This window comes from Daphnia pulex, chromosome 4 (genome assembly GCF_021134715.1).
Source record: "Daphnia pulex isolate KAP4 chromosome 4, ASM2113471v1".
Lineage (NCBI taxonomy): Eukaryota > Metazoa > Arthropoda > Branchiopoda > Diplostraca > Daphniidae > Daphnia > Daphnia pulex.
In genome coordinates, this window is record NC_060020.1 from 1,200,247 (window position 1) to 1,215,834 (window position 15,588).

At 42.7% G+C, this 15,588-nt stretch overlaps 2 protein-coding genes across 4 annotated transcripts; both read left to right on the plus strand.

The window, feature by feature from the left end:
• The first annotated feature begins 152 nt into the window (after positions 1 to 152).
• Positions 153 to 15,380, plus strand: LOC124192868 (agrin-like). 3 transcript variants are annotated; one of them, XM_046586387.1, is made up of 14 exons: positions 153 to 380; positions 449 to 599; positions 660 to 849; positions 917 to 1,030; positions 1,114 to 1,371; positions 2,415 to 2,548; positions 9,624 to 9,755; positions 11,626 to 11,770; positions 12,751 to 12,912; positions 12,981 to 13,124; positions 13,277 to 13,435; positions 13,676 to 13,843; positions 13,975 to 14,280; positions 14,357 to 15,380. In XM_046586387.1, the coding sequence occupies exons 8-14, from the start codon at positions 11,649 to 11,651 to the stop codon at positions 14,592 to 14,594; spliced, it is 1,299 nt and encodes a 432-aa protein (XP_046442343.1). In that variant the 5' UTR covers positions 153 to 380; positions 449 to 599; positions 660 to 849; positions 917 to 1,030; positions 1,114 to 1,371; positions 2,415 to 2,548; positions 9,624 to 9,755; positions 11,626 to 11,648; the 3' UTR covers positions 14,595 to 15,380. The 3 variants fall into 3 exon arrangements, with proteins under 3 accessions (XP_046442343.1, XP_046442342.1, XP_046442340.1); XM_046586386.1 differs by lacking the exons at positions 153 to 380; positions 449 to 599; positions 660 to 849; ... (1 more) ...; positions 1,114 to 1,371; positions 2,415 to 2,548 and adding an exon at positions 6,784 to 8,049; XM_046586384.1 differs by lacking the exons at positions 153 to 380; positions 449 to 599; positions 660 to 849; ... (1 more) ...; positions 1,114 to 1,371; positions 2,415 to 2,548 and adding an exon at positions 7,715 to 8,049 and having other exon boundaries at positions 11,623 to 11,770.
• Positions 278 to 1,359, plus strand: LOC124192514 (non-structural maintenance of chromosomes element 1 homolog). The gene is made up of 5 exons (XM_046585873.1): positions 278 to 380; positions 449 to 599; positions 660 to 849; positions 917 to 1,030; positions 1,114 to 1,359. Exons 1-5 carry the CDS (start codon positions 278 to 280, stop codon positions 1,357 to 1,359), a joined length of 804 nt encoding a protein of 267 aa, XP_046441829.1.
• Positions 15,381 to 15,588: the final 208 nt, after the last annotated feature.

A 15,588-nucleotide genomic window follows, 5' to 3' on the forward strand; every position in this document is an offset into this window, starting at 1 on the left:
TTTCTCATTAATCATTACATTTTTCAATTCAGTAAATTAATTCATGTTTAATGGATAATTTTATCAATCAATAATTGGCACTCACAATCTGATAAATTTTGTATTCATTTGTTTGGAAGTGGCAATCATTTCACATTTTTTTACCGCTTCATCGTCTGCTCGTTGCCTCGTTCAGTGATTCATCATTTACCGCGAAAATTTCATGAAATCTCGATCCTGCTTTATTTCCATGAAACATATACTTAACCTACCACCCATAATATCCTTTTCGTTTTAAATGGCGGATGAACAAGAAAAAAAACAAGTATTGCAATATTTGCTTTACAAGCCTTTGATATCTAGTAAAGAACTGGAGAAAATTTATGCCACTGTTTTTAAAAGTATGTCCATAAGCTTTTCTATTCAAGTTATCAAACAAATATATATGATTTACCATGACATGTTTTAGACCAGGCACGAGGAAATGAAATCAGAGATCTTATAAAATCCTTAAATGATTTGCTCAAGCCTGCCCAGCTTGCTGTCAAATCAAGGTTGTGCGAAGACAATAATGATGAATATTTCGCTCTGATCAGTTTGATTGAAAGTGAAGCAGCCAAGTAATGTTTTCCCTTTTTGATAAAATTATATGTTTCTGATTAAGTATTTTAAGTTTACAGGCACACATCAGAATTTTCTGCTGCTGAGTTGGACCTATTCAAGTGGATCATGAAAGAAATCATTTCATCGGAAACTGGCTCAGTTTCTTCCACAGACTGTATAAATCACAGCGCAGACATTCCTAAACTTAGCAAAACAGATGCTCAAAAAACTTTGGATAAGTTCTTTGCTGCACAGTGGTTAAAGGAGGTATTCATTCTTTATTTTTATCCTCAATGTTATTTTTATTTTTTAAATTACATATTCATTTGTACAGAGAGAGGGAGAAGTATCATTTACAGTTAGAACGTTGTTGGAGATGGAGCCCGTGTTGAAAAAACTAGGCGACGATCTCGGAGACTGCGTTATCTGCAACAAACTTGCTGTTAAGGTGTGGAGAGACTATTTTTGGCGTATTGCTTTTTTTTAAATTTCTTTTCTTTATTTCTTTTCATTAATTTAATTCTGACGTAGAAATTTGTTTGCCCGGAGACGTCATGTGGTGCGAAATTTCATCGCTATTGCATTTCAAAGCTGAAATTAAAATGCCCAAATTGTAACCGAGTATTGTCCGGTTTGGATGATGAAAATAATCTCTCCCAGACTTTTGCTTCGCAAGCCCTATCGCAAACGCCATCCGCATCGTCCAGCGAAGAGCCACGCCGTAGGAGAAGTGGTGTTAGACGAGGAAGAAGTGCTGTGGAGTCTGACAGCGATTAGGTCATCAGAACTGTAAGTTTTTCATGCATATCCTGTAATTTCTAAACGAGCTGGGGAACCCGAATCGAAGTAGGGCTTTTTCATTGATGATAAAAACTAGTTTTTCCTTTTCTTTGTGTGTCGTTGTGTCGTTATTAACAACCATCCTCACAAATCTTTTAATAGATACTACTCGTCAATTTGTGGGTGTCGAGAAAGCGAGACGGACAGGGCCATATCCGTAAATTCGTTACGACTTTATATAGATAACCATCAAGTGCATCAGCACTTTCTAGGATACAACAGTAACTTCCTCGTAATGGTGGGTGGCTCGTCAAAACCTTCGCGCTTCTGCTTATTAGCCTACATTCCCGTGCTTGATGACCCGGTAGTGTATAGATTAGTTTGACGTAAAATATGAGTCTCTGGTGAAAGCGCCGGCCCTGACGTACGAAGTAGCCTCAATCGTGTCCGATGGACATCCAAGGCCGAAATGTGCAACAAGAGTCTTTTCTCCGTACTACCTTCGCCAGTAGATGTAATTTGGTGTTGTCGGTAATTCAAGTTGATGGAGCTGCGCTAGGAATGTCATCATCTCTTGCCAGCGAAACGAATTTGGCCTAATGTAAGATTGTAAAAGACCTGATTAGCAGACTCAGCGTTGATGAGAAAACGGGGGAGAAGAGGAGAAAACAGATAACATGCGTAGAAATAACAAAAAACCCAAAGAGCACGAAGGAGAAAAAATAGAGCGACCGAATGACGACCCGGGTATGGCCAGGCACGGTCGGCTCTGTCAGGGACTAGTACCGTTAGAATTTTCCACATCGTCCTTTGTTTTTCTTCCCTTTTTGTCTGTTTTTTTTTCTCTCAACAAAGCGCACGCCTCATTACTTCCAATCTCACCTTTTGGCCAATTTCCCATATCCCTTTGCCACCCTTGTGTATATTTGAGTGCTGGTGTGTTTTTTTTCTTTCTTCCGCAAGGCCGTCACATGCAACGATCGAGTCAGCAGCAACACAAACAAAAAAAAAACTTCCCCCGCATCGAATAATAATAAATAAATTTCCTATAGAGTTGAGCATTGGTGACTACAGAACAAAAGAAACCACACTTTTCGGGACGAGTCGCGCTGAACTGTTGAGTGAGAAACCCCTTCAGCTGCTGTTGGTCGCCTATGGTTATACGGTCCAGCGCCAACATCAACAGGTGAATGATAGAGTATGGATTCATCGCATGTAATAACCGCACGTAGGCAGAACCACATTTTTCTAAAACTCGTACACTATACAATTACGCACGGCGACGTGTCCTTTCATCGCTATAGGGACACCTTCTCTAAAGTAAATGTGCTGTGTATAGTTAAGACTTTATGTAGTTAAGCTACATTTATTCTTTCTTGGCTGTTTTTTTTTTTTTTTTTTAATATCCTGTCCTATCGAACTAGAATTCGCCATTTGTGAAGCTGAGAACGGGCCAAAAGAAAACGGCAGCATCTGTCCAATGTGTCACACAAGTAGGTTCTAGTTTGTCCAAAGTTATTTCACGTTCCTTGCTGTGTGCCATTACATTGTTTAATGGTCATTTCGGGTGCTGTCGGTCGTCACAGATGTGATCGTATGTTGCAGTTAGATACGTTCTGTGGGTTTATACGAGCGCATATATTCGACTATTTCATTCTTCTTCTTTTTTTTTGTGTGTGTGTGTCCGGCGTCATCATCCCGTTGGATGGGACGATATAGGCTATACTTAATTTTATTTCTTTCCCTTGCGGCTTGTTTTTGGGTTATTGAATGTAACAAAAAGGGCGGACCATTTAGCAAATGTACGAAATTCCCGTGGACGGTTGAACTGGCCGACTACATTTTGCTTTCTTGGGTTAGATCAGGGAAATCATTTCAATTCATTCAAATTACATTTTGGTATGTTTGTTGGACAAATGCGGGACTTTTTTGTTGCTGTTTTCTGTCTGAACTGGATGGAAATGTTCCCACGATCCCACTCCCGTATACACAATGCAATTGTATTAGCCATTAGTCCGTGTGTGCCTTGCTCAATCCCGACATTTTTCATGTGTCTGTCTCTCCCCTCTTTTCTCAGGAGCCCCTTTTGTTTTTTGTGTCTTTTTTACGATTCATTTTCCACGATTGCGCCATTGCGTGGACTCGGAAAGAGTTTGGTGCACTGCAAACGCACATATGGGTCATCGCATAGACTCGGTCACTAAATGTACAGTACGTAAAACACGATGTACTCGTTTTGTTATTTGGCTACAAAACTGAAACTCCCTTGTGACTTGTGTCAGTTTTGGTGTGGGGGGCCCCCGTCGTCGTCGTCGTCGTTCACCGGAATATCCGTACCCACCAGTCAGAGCACACGAAAGCAGTTGCTTAGATCGTTCCGGGAAAAGGTCACAGAGACGAACTGATGCATCCGTTGCCACTTGTTAGCCCTCTCCCCATCGCTATGTCATGTCGTTTCTTCGTTGTCGTCACGGCGGTGATGGCAGTACGCCGCGGCGCTCTAACGGGTCTCGTACTTTTTCCTCCGTCGTCGGGGTCGTTTCTTTCGTTCTTTTCTCGGAACATTCCAGTGGAAATGTGATCGACTAACCCACAAGTCATAGGTCGACTCAGTCAGGTGATGGCGAAAGAAAAAAATGCCATACAAACCGGAGGGGGAAAAACGATTTACGAAACGCTATCCCATTCACAAGAAGAATGAGCCACACCAGCAGCGCAACAACAAAAAATTCAACCGATTCGCTCGACACATGAGAGAGTCCCGGCCCGCGGCCCTCTACCCGCCTCAGCCGGAAACCCAAAATCACAAGCGTCTATATTTTTGTTGTGAACATTTAGGCGCGACGGCTTGACTGTGTTTCATCACAGTCATCATCAGGCGAGTTTCTTTACTGAATTATAGGTCCATCCGCGGTCGAGAGACGGCGTTAAAAAAAAACATAGGAAGTCGTCTTGATCAAATAGGAAACCCCCGCTAGGCATAACCACTTTATCGAACCCAAAAAAGGAAAACAGAAAGAAAAAAGACTGGAAAAATTGAAGAAAAGTACAGTAACAGGAAAATCATCGCGGGCGTGGTGCTGCGTTTATTCTCCTAAACAACAATGCAACGTAACACAAAGTTCCCTCTCCAATTTCAAAATTGCCCAGTTTGCAACGTAATTCTGAAAGGAGAAACAAAAGACAAAGAAAAGAAGAAAAACAAATTGGATTATGGCTTTTTAATGCGTGCGGTTTAATTCCTTCGCTTATTTCTATCGTCTTTTTCATCGTTTGGGCCCGGATACACGATGCTCCAGCTCGCCTTCCATCCCTTTAGCCCATTAAAATAAAGACAATTAAGAAAAACGCCCAGTCGATCGTAGAGAGAGATGCATTACGATTATGTGGCGACATTTGGACACTATCTGCACTATAAAAGTCTATATATAGGTGAGAATTAACAAGCCGTGTAGATGAATGGACTCGGTCGTAGAAGTGAATAAGACGCGTGCGTTCGTGTGGTCGACAGGTGTCCAAGCACCGGTTAAACGCGGATCCTTTTTTTTTTCCCCTCAATTCGATTCCGCTCCAAGATTATGTGCAGATATAAGACTCGGCCATGCAGCAACGATTCGCTGAACGGCTTAGCGGAGACAAGTCGCCATACTTTCACAGAATTAGGGTAATACACGGCAGATTAGCTGCATCACGATCACGAACTGCGGAATGTGCTTGATAAAGTTCCGTTTTTCTACGGCAGGTAAATAGTCATGCACGTAAAATATTGACTTTGTTGGATCGATGAAACCGGTAATCACGCTCAATATAACGCTTCTTTATTCGATTCTCGTTGGCTCGGGCCGTTTTGTTCCCCAACGAGAATTCGTTTTGTTTCGCAGGAAATAAATTCAAAGTGTTTTACGGATGGGTTGGTCCCCACCCACAACAAAGTTACTGGTTGCATAAATTAGAATCGATTCGGTCGGTACTTTAATCCATTCCCGTTCGACCGGGGGATTTGGAGGAATGCCGGATTTTAAAGAATGATACGCACGGTACAACGAACCCGTTGCATGTAGACCATCAGCTATAAATAGTAAACGATCAAGGAAAAGATGGGGCGAGGACAGTCAGCAGCCAGATAATGACGGTTAACATAAAACGACTGTTGCGTAAGTCGTTGCATGTGTTTCTCTAAAAATATAACACACTTTCTGCGACCTCAATCAAAGATTTCTATTGAAGAGATTGAGCGCCCAACGTGTTATTCTTTTTTTACTATCATTTTAAATGCATGTCCTTCAATGGCGAGCGCTGGTTTACATAAAGATACTTTTGAGCTTCGACGAATTTCAGGTGAAATTCAGGGCGGCAGTGAATTAGGCCGATATAGGCTATTGCACGTATGCAATTATGTGATGCATTCATTTCGACCGAGCCTAGTTTTCTCTCCGCCCGGTCACGAGTTGAAAGCTGGTGGAGTGGGTTCGATAAATCAAAATACGGGCAATAATGTGATCGTGAAAGTCGATGACAAAAAGCCGATCCGACTCTACGTATACACATGTAGTGACTGAATAAAACATCCGCAACCTACTGCTCAGAATTTGGCTGTTCTGGCTAAGATTGATGCACTACAAGGCGCCCTTATAATCAAAAAGAAATCATTCGTCCTTAGAAGAAAGCGATATTGCTAACGAAAATTGAAAAGACAAGAGATTTCTAAGCTCATTATTTCCATTGTGGATGGCGTTGACGTTGGCTGTCTCGACTTATTGACGAGTTGTCTAACGGAACCTCATTCGTGACCCTAGTAAAGCAGGGCAAAAGCTTTTGCTGTTCTTAATTCCACTGGTTCCAAGCATTCGAAAGAAAGAAAACCTGACAAACCGAGAGAGAGAGATAAAGGAACAGAGATATAAACGGTTGACATAATAGTGAAGGATGCTGATGATGATTGTGTTGGCTACTTCGCTTTGGAGACTGGGCTGTGTGTCCAACTTTCGCAAAAGGAAGATTAGTCTCCATACACGTATATGGTCATCCTGTTGCAGATAAGAAAAGACGAGCAGAAAGAAAAAAAAAAAAACACGCCAGAAAACGAACCGCAATTAGCCACGAGCGTATTCAACAGAAGTGGAAGCGTGTCAGCAGCTCGTTTTGTTATGATTGTCGCCGCCAATCACGCGAAGAGAAAGCGCCATTTGAATAGTATATCTTTTACTATTCTGAACCATCAGCACCCGTCGTATCCGCGGATCGGAGACATTAGCTCTATAGCAATATACTTTCTACAGTTCAATCGTTCATTCCACCCGGAAAGCCCTTTGGAAAATCACGACTGTTTTTATTTTTCCTATTTTGTTCCACCAAGTATTTAGAAGTAAAAAAAAAATCCAAATTCTTAATCCTGATTTTGGTCCTTTGAATTAAGCATTCCGGACGGAAAGAGATGGAACGACGCAACATGACGCCGACATTTCATTTTTGCGCTGGATGAGACATCGGGGACGATGTGGACCGATGTGGCGCAGCGGCGGCAGCACAATTCCGTTGCTGGCCGGCTTAGCTTTGCTGGTCATTACGAAAACAAGTGCCGAAGCGGTCTGAAAGCTATATAACATATCGACACACAAGTCGCAGTCGTGTGTCGTGTGTCGATATGCACCATCGTCCTCATTCTTCAGGTTACCATGGTATACCTATTGTCTGTGTGTTGCATTGGAATAACGGCATCAAATCGACTCGTATTTTCTTTATATGCTTTTCTTATCTCCTCTCGCAATGCTGGCTGCGCCTTGTGTTGTTGTTATTCTTCGAGGCCCATTTTCAGGTTCTTGATATTTCAAGATGGGCAGGGGGGATTGCGCTTTTGTGCACTACTGCGCGGAATTTCTTTTTTTTTTCCTTTCCAGCTTCATTCGCCATCCGCAACGAAATGTGCTCTGATGGCACTACGGTAAACGAATTGAATGGACAGCAGCAGCATCGACAGGAAAAAAAGAACGACCCAAACGTCCCTTTCCTGTATCCGATTCGATATACGGGTTATATTGGTAGTTTGGCTGAACGAAGTGTAATGATGGCCTTATCAAGGGACAGTATTAAACTCCGACGATGGCCGAAGCACTATAAAATAATAATAACACTGGCATTGAATGAACGATGGAAATTCGCCGCCATCTGAAACAAACCAACGAACGATGTTTGTAGTTTTTACCCCCTCAAGGGTGGAGATGGAAAAATGGAAAAAAAGAAAATCGAGAGAAACAGGAAAGAGGACAAGGAGGCGGCGCGGCTATTCAATTTGTCGGGCGGGGGACACGGCAAGGAGGGCCAGAGGTGGTGGTGGTTAAAAGCTGCCGAGGGAAGAGACACAAAAAGGAGAGAGAGAGAGAAAGAAAAACCCCAAAGCAGTCGAGACGGACTGTTCACTCACGTGGCGGTCGTTGAACGTGTAGCATCAGATTATTGTCTCTCTGGCGTCCATCTGCTCCCTCCATCCCCCGTCACTTTCTGTCGTTGAACGAAAGACATTTGTCTGTTATCGGCCATCCGGTTCGAGTCGAGTTCGTCGTTCCAACTTCCCAGTAAAACAGTCAACAAGTTGACAGCAGCTGTTCTTATAGAAAGAAAAAAAAAACCCAAAAATGTGCCGCTCTTTTGCTTTTGCTGAATCGTTTGTCCTCTTCCTCGTACTGGCCGGTAAGTCACTATTTTTTTGTATTGTATTTTTCTTAATTCTAAAAACGATCTCGTCTTTGAACTCAGTCATCTTCTCGCTTGATCGACCGTTTTTGTCCGTTTCTATTAATGTAGTCTAGGGCCTAATGGTTCTGGATACAATATCTAGAACCGGAATTTATTGTAGTCTTTTGCCCGTTAATCATCATCCATCATTCCATTCGAGAGAAAATGTTCAGTTATAAGTTGATTTAGTCGGTTTGAAAACAGCTCAGGGTACTCAGATTTTCTTCTGGCGTCCAAATAGTACTCTCTGACACCGCGATTTGTAGAAAATCAAGCTCCATATTATTCGCCGTCTGGAGTTGAGTTGCCGGATTCCAAGCCTTCCGCTTTCCCTGTTTCCATTGTTATGCCGTCCGCTTGTACGTTTGTCGTTGCGTGAATGAATGAACCTTGGTCGTATTCTCGACCATAACAATTGCCAATTGGGGAAGGCGTGATTTAGTCTCAACCACACTGCGACACTCTTTTGTTCATCAATCCGTCATCTTATTTTTATTTTCCTTATTGATTGTTGGGTTTCTTTTTTTAAATGTCGCACTGCGTGTGTGTCGTCACACAGGAAATTTTGGGGGACAATGAACTTCCACTGGGGTGGTATTGGCTGGTGTCTAGTCGTGGATGGCTGACTCCTCTAGGTCAGCAAGAAAAAAACAAACCAAATCCTGTATTGAATCATAATTCGTCAAATTCCGGCGCTTCCTTTTTCCATTGTACTTTGTCTGGGATGAATAGAAAAAAATATTAATGCATGGCATGGGCATACATAATTCAAATTTTTTTCGTTTTCCTAGACTCTTTTGTTGAGTTATTGACGACACCGAACGGTGTGGTACACATTCATTATACATCTTATTCTGTGTCAACAGCTCCCGCGGTTGAAGGCTACTCCCGTTCAATAGAGAGTGTACTATTCAAGAAGAAGAAAAAAAGTGTATAGTGGAAAAACAACTTTTTCAACAAGATTTCCAACGACGGGGGTAGATAGCTAGGGAACAAGGAGCAAAAGTTACAAACCCGTTACGGTCTCGTGATCCAACCGCAGCGAATTTCTTGTCCCCGTAACAATAACAAATGATCATAAAAAATGGTCCGTCAATTCGATTCTTAACTATTTCGGGGTGATTCCTTGTCGACCTTGAAACGACCCAGAGGATGCGGCCGGGAAGAAAACCTGACAGCGGGTCTCATCCGGGCTCTCCCTCATTCTCACGCTCACGCTAACAAAGCCTTGTGCATTCAAATGACTAGTAAACTTGACTTTACTGTCATGATTTTTTCCTTTTCTTCTTCGGTGCACACAACAAGGGGGGTGTTGAATGTTGCATTTGAATTTCTTCCCCGCAGATCACTTAGCCGTTCTTTCATTGCGCTTAATTTCATTATAAACAAAAATTTGTAAATTAAACAATGATCACACCATTTTTTAATTTGTACAACATAAAAAGATTTCAACAATAACAGGAGTAGTAGATTTAATGAGTGTGTTTTTTTTTCTTTAATTTATTTTCTTTTCTATTTGTGTCACACAGGAGGTGTCCGTGCGGCCTGGGAGGGCAGTTCGTGCCCGCGCTTCTGCCCCAAAGAAAACAAGCCGGTGTGTGGCAGTGACGGTGTCATCTATACCAACGAGTGTGACCTGTACCGCCGCAATTGCGGTCTCGGTAAGCCCCAGTTAGAATGCCATCGCAATGTTTCATTTCTTTTTTTCTCGTTCTTTCCACTTCACTCGTTGATATGTGACCGAACACAATTTTTTAATTTTTGTAATTCTTTTTTTGTGTCTGCGTGATGATGCCCTTTTTTATTATTATTATTTCATTTTCCCTGTTCCAAATTCCCGAATGTCAAATATGTGGCTAATATGCGACAATACTATGTGGCAGTGTCATTCCATACGGGTTCCAGACACGGTTGAATGCCGATGATTGTTTACCGGTGCTGCTGCTGACGGAATGTGTGGGAATAACTTTCGTTGTCCAAAGAGGCAGACGAGGGCCCGGGGACGCGAACGGCATTAAAAATGGATCGCGGTAAAAAAAGAAAATGTTTTGAGGAGAAAGAAGAAGAGAATTACAGCATCAGCCAACGAGATAGGAGGATTGAAAGGAGATAAAAGAAAAGATGAAATATAACATTCCACGTTCGTTTTAATGAGATATTCCTGGGTCGACCAACCCCCTCTTCTTTTTTGGCTGCTTGCGGCCATTCACTCAACGGGCAAACGATGATAGTCAAGGTGGAACTAAACAGGTGGTGCGCGCCAGAATAGCGTGAATAGCATTCGTTCATCCTTCTCGTTGCCTCTCCTCCTCCTTTGCTCATTTATTTAACTTGTTACATTTCATTTCATTTTTATGTGCCTCTTTTTTTGTTGTTGTTGTAGTTGAAGTCTTTCAACATGCGCACGGCATCTCTTCCAAGTGAAGAACATACCAACCGGTAGGATATAAATCATCGAACTTTGGTTGGCTCAAAATGGAAATCCAAAGCTATCAATCTCCCGAAAATGGATTTCATATTGTTTGCACGACGAAAAGGAAGTCGACAAGGGTCCTCGTTCTTTTTATGGCGTGCCAACAAACTCTCAAGTCCAATCAGAGTATTCATAGATCCAGTCCCATTTGTCTGAAAATAATGACCAGATAACTGGGTCCATGGCATCCAAATTTCAAAAGAACGACAGAATAACGACAGTCAAATCAACAAGACGAGAGATAAAATCTTGAAAGGAGCATAGAACACGTCGACACGCACGCAAAGAGAAGGCTCCAATTAAAATGCCGCCAACAGCTGCTGTTAGCCGCGGTATGTCACGCGTTCAACGCGGGTCTGTAGTACCACACAAACAAGACGATGAGCGAAGAAGTTTAAGCAATCCGTTGACGAATCGGATGACTGCGATACATAGCTAGGAGAACCAACTGCAGGAACCTCAATTTAAATTCGAAATGAAGGTGACACAGTGACCTGCAGGGAAATAAAAGACATTAATTTCACTCTTTGCGCTTTTTGAAGGCGATTATCTACGCGAAAACTAGCGGCGACGTTTGTCCCCAAATTGTGTTCAAAAGAGATGATAACGCTGGCCTCAATTCCACTTTGCTATATCTTCTCCTCTGCGCCACAAAATTTCCTTTTTATCGCCGACTCTGTCTATATTTATAATATGACAACCGCCACGACTCTTGTGATGAATAGATTCCACCTTTTCGCTAGCTTTCGTGCGCTCCTAAGAAGCATTTAAGTACGTAATTGGCTACGGATTGGGAGGAGAAACTCAACATACTCCTGACATAATTATATCCTCATCTTTATTTTATGTCAATGAAGCATGCGCTCTACTTTTACCTGGAGCCCATCTTGTTATACCGTAATAATATCAACTGTTCAAGTGTCGGCTGTAAACCAAAATTTTTAAAACCGTTTATAACTTATATCGTGCGTAGTATTTCTTAAGTTTTACGAGAGAGTGGAAATGGTGAAACTGTTTATTCTAATAATAAAAAAAACTTTTTTTTATTCTTTAAGCAGAAGTGGAGACGGTGGACGACAAGATGTGCACCCGATCGCGTGGCTCGTACTGCGGTAACAAATGCAGTTTGGACCGTGACTTGGTCTGCGGCTCTGACGGGCGCACCTATCTCAACATCTGCGTTCTCAAAGTGGAGACTTGCAAGTAAGTAAATTGCAAATATCAAACCCACTCGACAGATTATTTTGGGTATGTAGACCAATAGACTCGGTGACCTCGTCAGGTTTTTAATCGAGTTGGAATGACTTGGCGGTTATTAGCCCCGCCGCTTGCTGCCAACAGCAGCAACGTGATGCAACACCAGCAACTGCTCAAAGCTTTCAAGCAGCACCCCTTATCGGGTTTCGGTCGGATTTGAAATAAAAGGAAACTTTGTTTAAATATCCTATCGTCTTGTCGGAAGGGAGCCGCCGAAGATGCCACGAAACCGTGCACGTATGTCCATTAACCCGACAGCGTTGCTCGACGTCTCAAAGGGCCAGACATATTCCAAAAGAAAATTGCCAAAAATTTTCGTCTTCGCCGCTGGCTGGGAATGTTTCAGAGCAAACAAATGAAGAACAAAAAAAGGAGCAAGAAATATATAAGAAGGAAAACATTCAAAATAAAATTATGGAACACGCACAGCCTTTTCACCCGAGAAAAGTACACATACGCCGGCTTATTGGCCGCTAATTTCTGAACTTGTTTCGATGAAGCCGAAAAGAAAAAAAAAATTACAAAACAAAACGAAGATTTGAAATTATGTGTAATATCTCAAAAGTGTTACACGTATGAAGTCAATGTAGCAGAAGTTGATGATGATCACAGCCAACGGGGCACCTTGTCTTATTAAGGAATTGAATGGTCTATTTATCATCAACATCCCGCTGGGAGCGGCTGAGATTCATCCGCTGGCCGACTTTCCTTTAGACTGCATATACCGCCTTTTGTCTCGTTATTATTATTATTTTAAGCTATTTTTTGAATTTCTGGTTATGCAAGAGGTATGACGTACACGTTGCTTACACGCCGAGTTCCAAGAACAGAAAAGAATGACGATAGCATTCTTTTTCTAATATCTCGCAAGTCAAAATAATCTGATGAACATTTCGTGATTAAACATTTCTTGAATGAATTTACAGGCGAGGAATTCGTCTGTCTCACGTCGGACCGTGCATGAACTCTACGGCGCTGGAAGAACCTTGTCCGCAGCAGTGCAGTTCAAACGACAAGGACGGACCAATTTGCGCTTCCAACGGCAATGTCTACAAGTCAGTCTGCGAAATGAAACGCCACACCTGCGGGTACGAATTAAGAAGCTAGCTAATTTTGAAAAGATGGGCTCGAGTTTATGATATTTGATCAACTGCAGACAAGGTGTTGTCAAGACGTCGGAGAAGTTCTGCCAGACGACCAGTCACTGCAAGGAGATTTGCTGGAAGGCATCCAAAGCCGTCTGTGGCTCTGATGGCCATATCTACGCCAGTAGCTGTCAGATGAAAGTCAAAAACTGCGGGTATGTTGTATGTCCATGTCTTCATCATTATTCATTCCATTTGAATTCAAAGAACCCATTCGTCTTGTCGGGTTTACCGCGGAGCGGGCCGAAACTAATCGCCTAAAAATACATTCATCTCGACTCTTTAATCTCTCACGTACGTGTTATAGGCGTCACGTTTTCGAGATCCCCATCAGCAACTGCATCCCGCAAGAGCGCGCCATTACCAACTGCCCGGCTGAGTGCGACAGCGCCGAACCACAAGAGGTTTGCGGTTCCGATGGCAACATTTACGGCAGCCCTTGCGAGCTACGCATGCTCAACTGTGGGTACGTGTAACTCCAACCTAACCTTCTCTCTATTAAACATATCCATTCAACAGATATTATAGCAGTTTTGACCACGGTGGTCCGTGTGAACATAAACATATTGAGGGTTGGAATTTTGAGTTGTAACGGGTTTCGGGATTCGGCTCGTTAACCATTAAATGAACTGAGACCGCCGTCTTCTTCACGTACGGGCCATTTTGACTTTTGTATTAATGAATTTTGCGTTCGATGACTGTGTAGACCGAACAGCGACAAAGTGATTGCCGTGGATTGGCTACGCTGCTCGGGCAAAGCGGCTCGCTGCTCCCAACTCACCTGCCAAGATGACCTAGAGAACCCCGACTATGTTTGCGGTAATGACGGCCGCACCTACCCTTCCCCTTGCCACCTCAGGATGGCTTCGTGCACGTAAGTAGAAAATAATTTGCTCGACATTTTTTTTGCGCCATTTCCGCGCTGATGACTCAGCAATTCCCTCGCGAAACGTCTGAGAGTCTTATATCTGTTTTCTCTTTTTCTTTATTGAACGTGCAACCCAGTCGGGGTACCGAATTGGCTCATGTCGGCGCCTGCATGAAGATTACCCCCGATAACTCTTGCCCGGAATCGTGCCCTGACCAGCGGGAGTCTGACCAGCCGGTCTGTGGCTCCGACGGCAATGTCTACAGGACTCAATGCGAAATGAAGAAGCAAACGTGTGGACAGCACGTCATCCCCGTGGCGCTGCACCACTGCACGGCCACCGAGTCGTGCAACACCCAGTGCGATCGAAAGGTTCAGTCCGTTTGCGGCAGTGACGGCAAGATTTACCGCAATCTCTGCGAGATGCGCGGCAAGAACTGCGGGTAATGAATCAAAATTCATTCACCTTTTTGTCGAGTGGGTTGAACTCGCATCATTCATCCGTCTGTCTATTAATAGGAAATACGTGTACGAGGTGCCAATGGCTCGCTGTTTGGCGCTGGCAGGCTTCCGCTTCACTGGATGCAACCGCATTTGCCCCTCCGAGTACGATCCCGTTTGCGGGACGGACCGTAAGACCTATTCCAACGAATGTTTCCTGCAGTTGGAGAACTGTCGTTCCCGATCGTTAGTCATCAAAAAGTACCACGGCAAGTGCGGAGAGCCCGTCGCCGAGCCTAAAGCTTACATCTACTAAACAGAATCACCGAGGACGAACTGTGAGGACTATAAGATAAGAGGAGCTTTTCCTTTAAACCCGATCGCCATCGCGCCTTTACACCATCATCATCCTCTCCCCCCCAACCCCTTATTTCATTTTTGTTTTTTGTTGATTTATTTGTTAAGCGTTTCGGTTTATCGTTAAATTTTTGGTTCAGGACTTGCAGCAATCGCGCGATTGTTTGTTGCTGACGTTCTATTTACCCATCACAGATTGATATTACGGCTCTCTATTTAAAAATTTCATTGACTGAATTGATTGATCGAACGACGCGTTTTTTTAAATTACAATTTGATTACGGTAGTATTTAAATCGTTATATAATTTCTGCCAAATTTTCAGCGCGATTGTCATCAAATATTATTCTATTAAACAAAAAAGCAAGTAGCAATTCAACATAATTCTTTGACGGCTATCCGCTTCAGTGTCTGAGATCTTTTTTCCCCGTTTTTTGTTTTGTTATCATTTTCTCATTATAATATTTAGCCCGAAGACGAAGAATGTAATGTGCAGTTATCAAGTGTTTCGATTTATACCACCGCACTCTTTTCTTCCTACTCGCTAAACAATAAGCTGTTGATTACTTTTTTTTGTTGTTGGTGGGAGGTCCGTGAACTGAACACGCCTGTTTTGTTTTTATTGTTTCATCTTTTGTTCTGCTCTTTTTGTTTTGTTTCTTTTTTTAAGAGGCGGTTATGTGTAACCAACAAGAACAACAACAAAAAATAATGAATGTTGAAGCAATAAAATACTCGAAGCCCGACCCATTTGCGCGCCCTTCAGTCGCCTCATTGCTTTTATTAGGCGAGTATCATCGTCCGTACCGTTCGTTTTGAGATATGTTGAAATGGCGCAATAGGGCGTCACGTGATGGAATGTAAAGGAAATGATTGCCTTGTGGCGGCCTTATTTAAACACATGCCATCAGAAATTTGAAAGCAACGACAGTCTGTGTATTCTCGTTGGAAAAT

Bases quoted from the DNA above. Each gene is read 5' to 3' on its own strand.
- LOC124192514 (XM_046585873.1), top strand. From the start codon at position 278: ATGGCGGATGAACAAGAAAAAAAACAAGTATTGCAATATTTGCTTTAC. The intron at 600-659 runs GTAATGTTTTCC...TTAAGTTTACAG, and splicing joins ATTGAAAGTGAAGCAGCCAA to GCACACATCAGAATTTTCTG. The intron at 1,031-1,113 runs GTGTGGAGAGAC...ATTCTGACGTAG, and splicing joins GCAACAAACTTGCTGTTAAG to AAATTTGTTTGCCCGGAGAC.
- LOC124192868 (XM_046586384.1), top strand. From the start codon at position 7,995: ATGTGCCGCTCTTTTGCTTTTGCTGAATCGTTTGTCCTCTTCCTCGTA. The intron at 8,050-9,623 runs GTAAGTCACTAT...TGTGTCACACAG, and splicing joins CCTCTTCCTCGTACTGGCCG to GAGGTGTCCGTGCGGCCTGG. The intron at 13,844-13,974 runs GTAAGTAGAAAA...CGTGCAACCCAG, and splicing joins CTCAGGATGGCTTCGTGCAC to TCGGGGTACCGAATTGGCTC.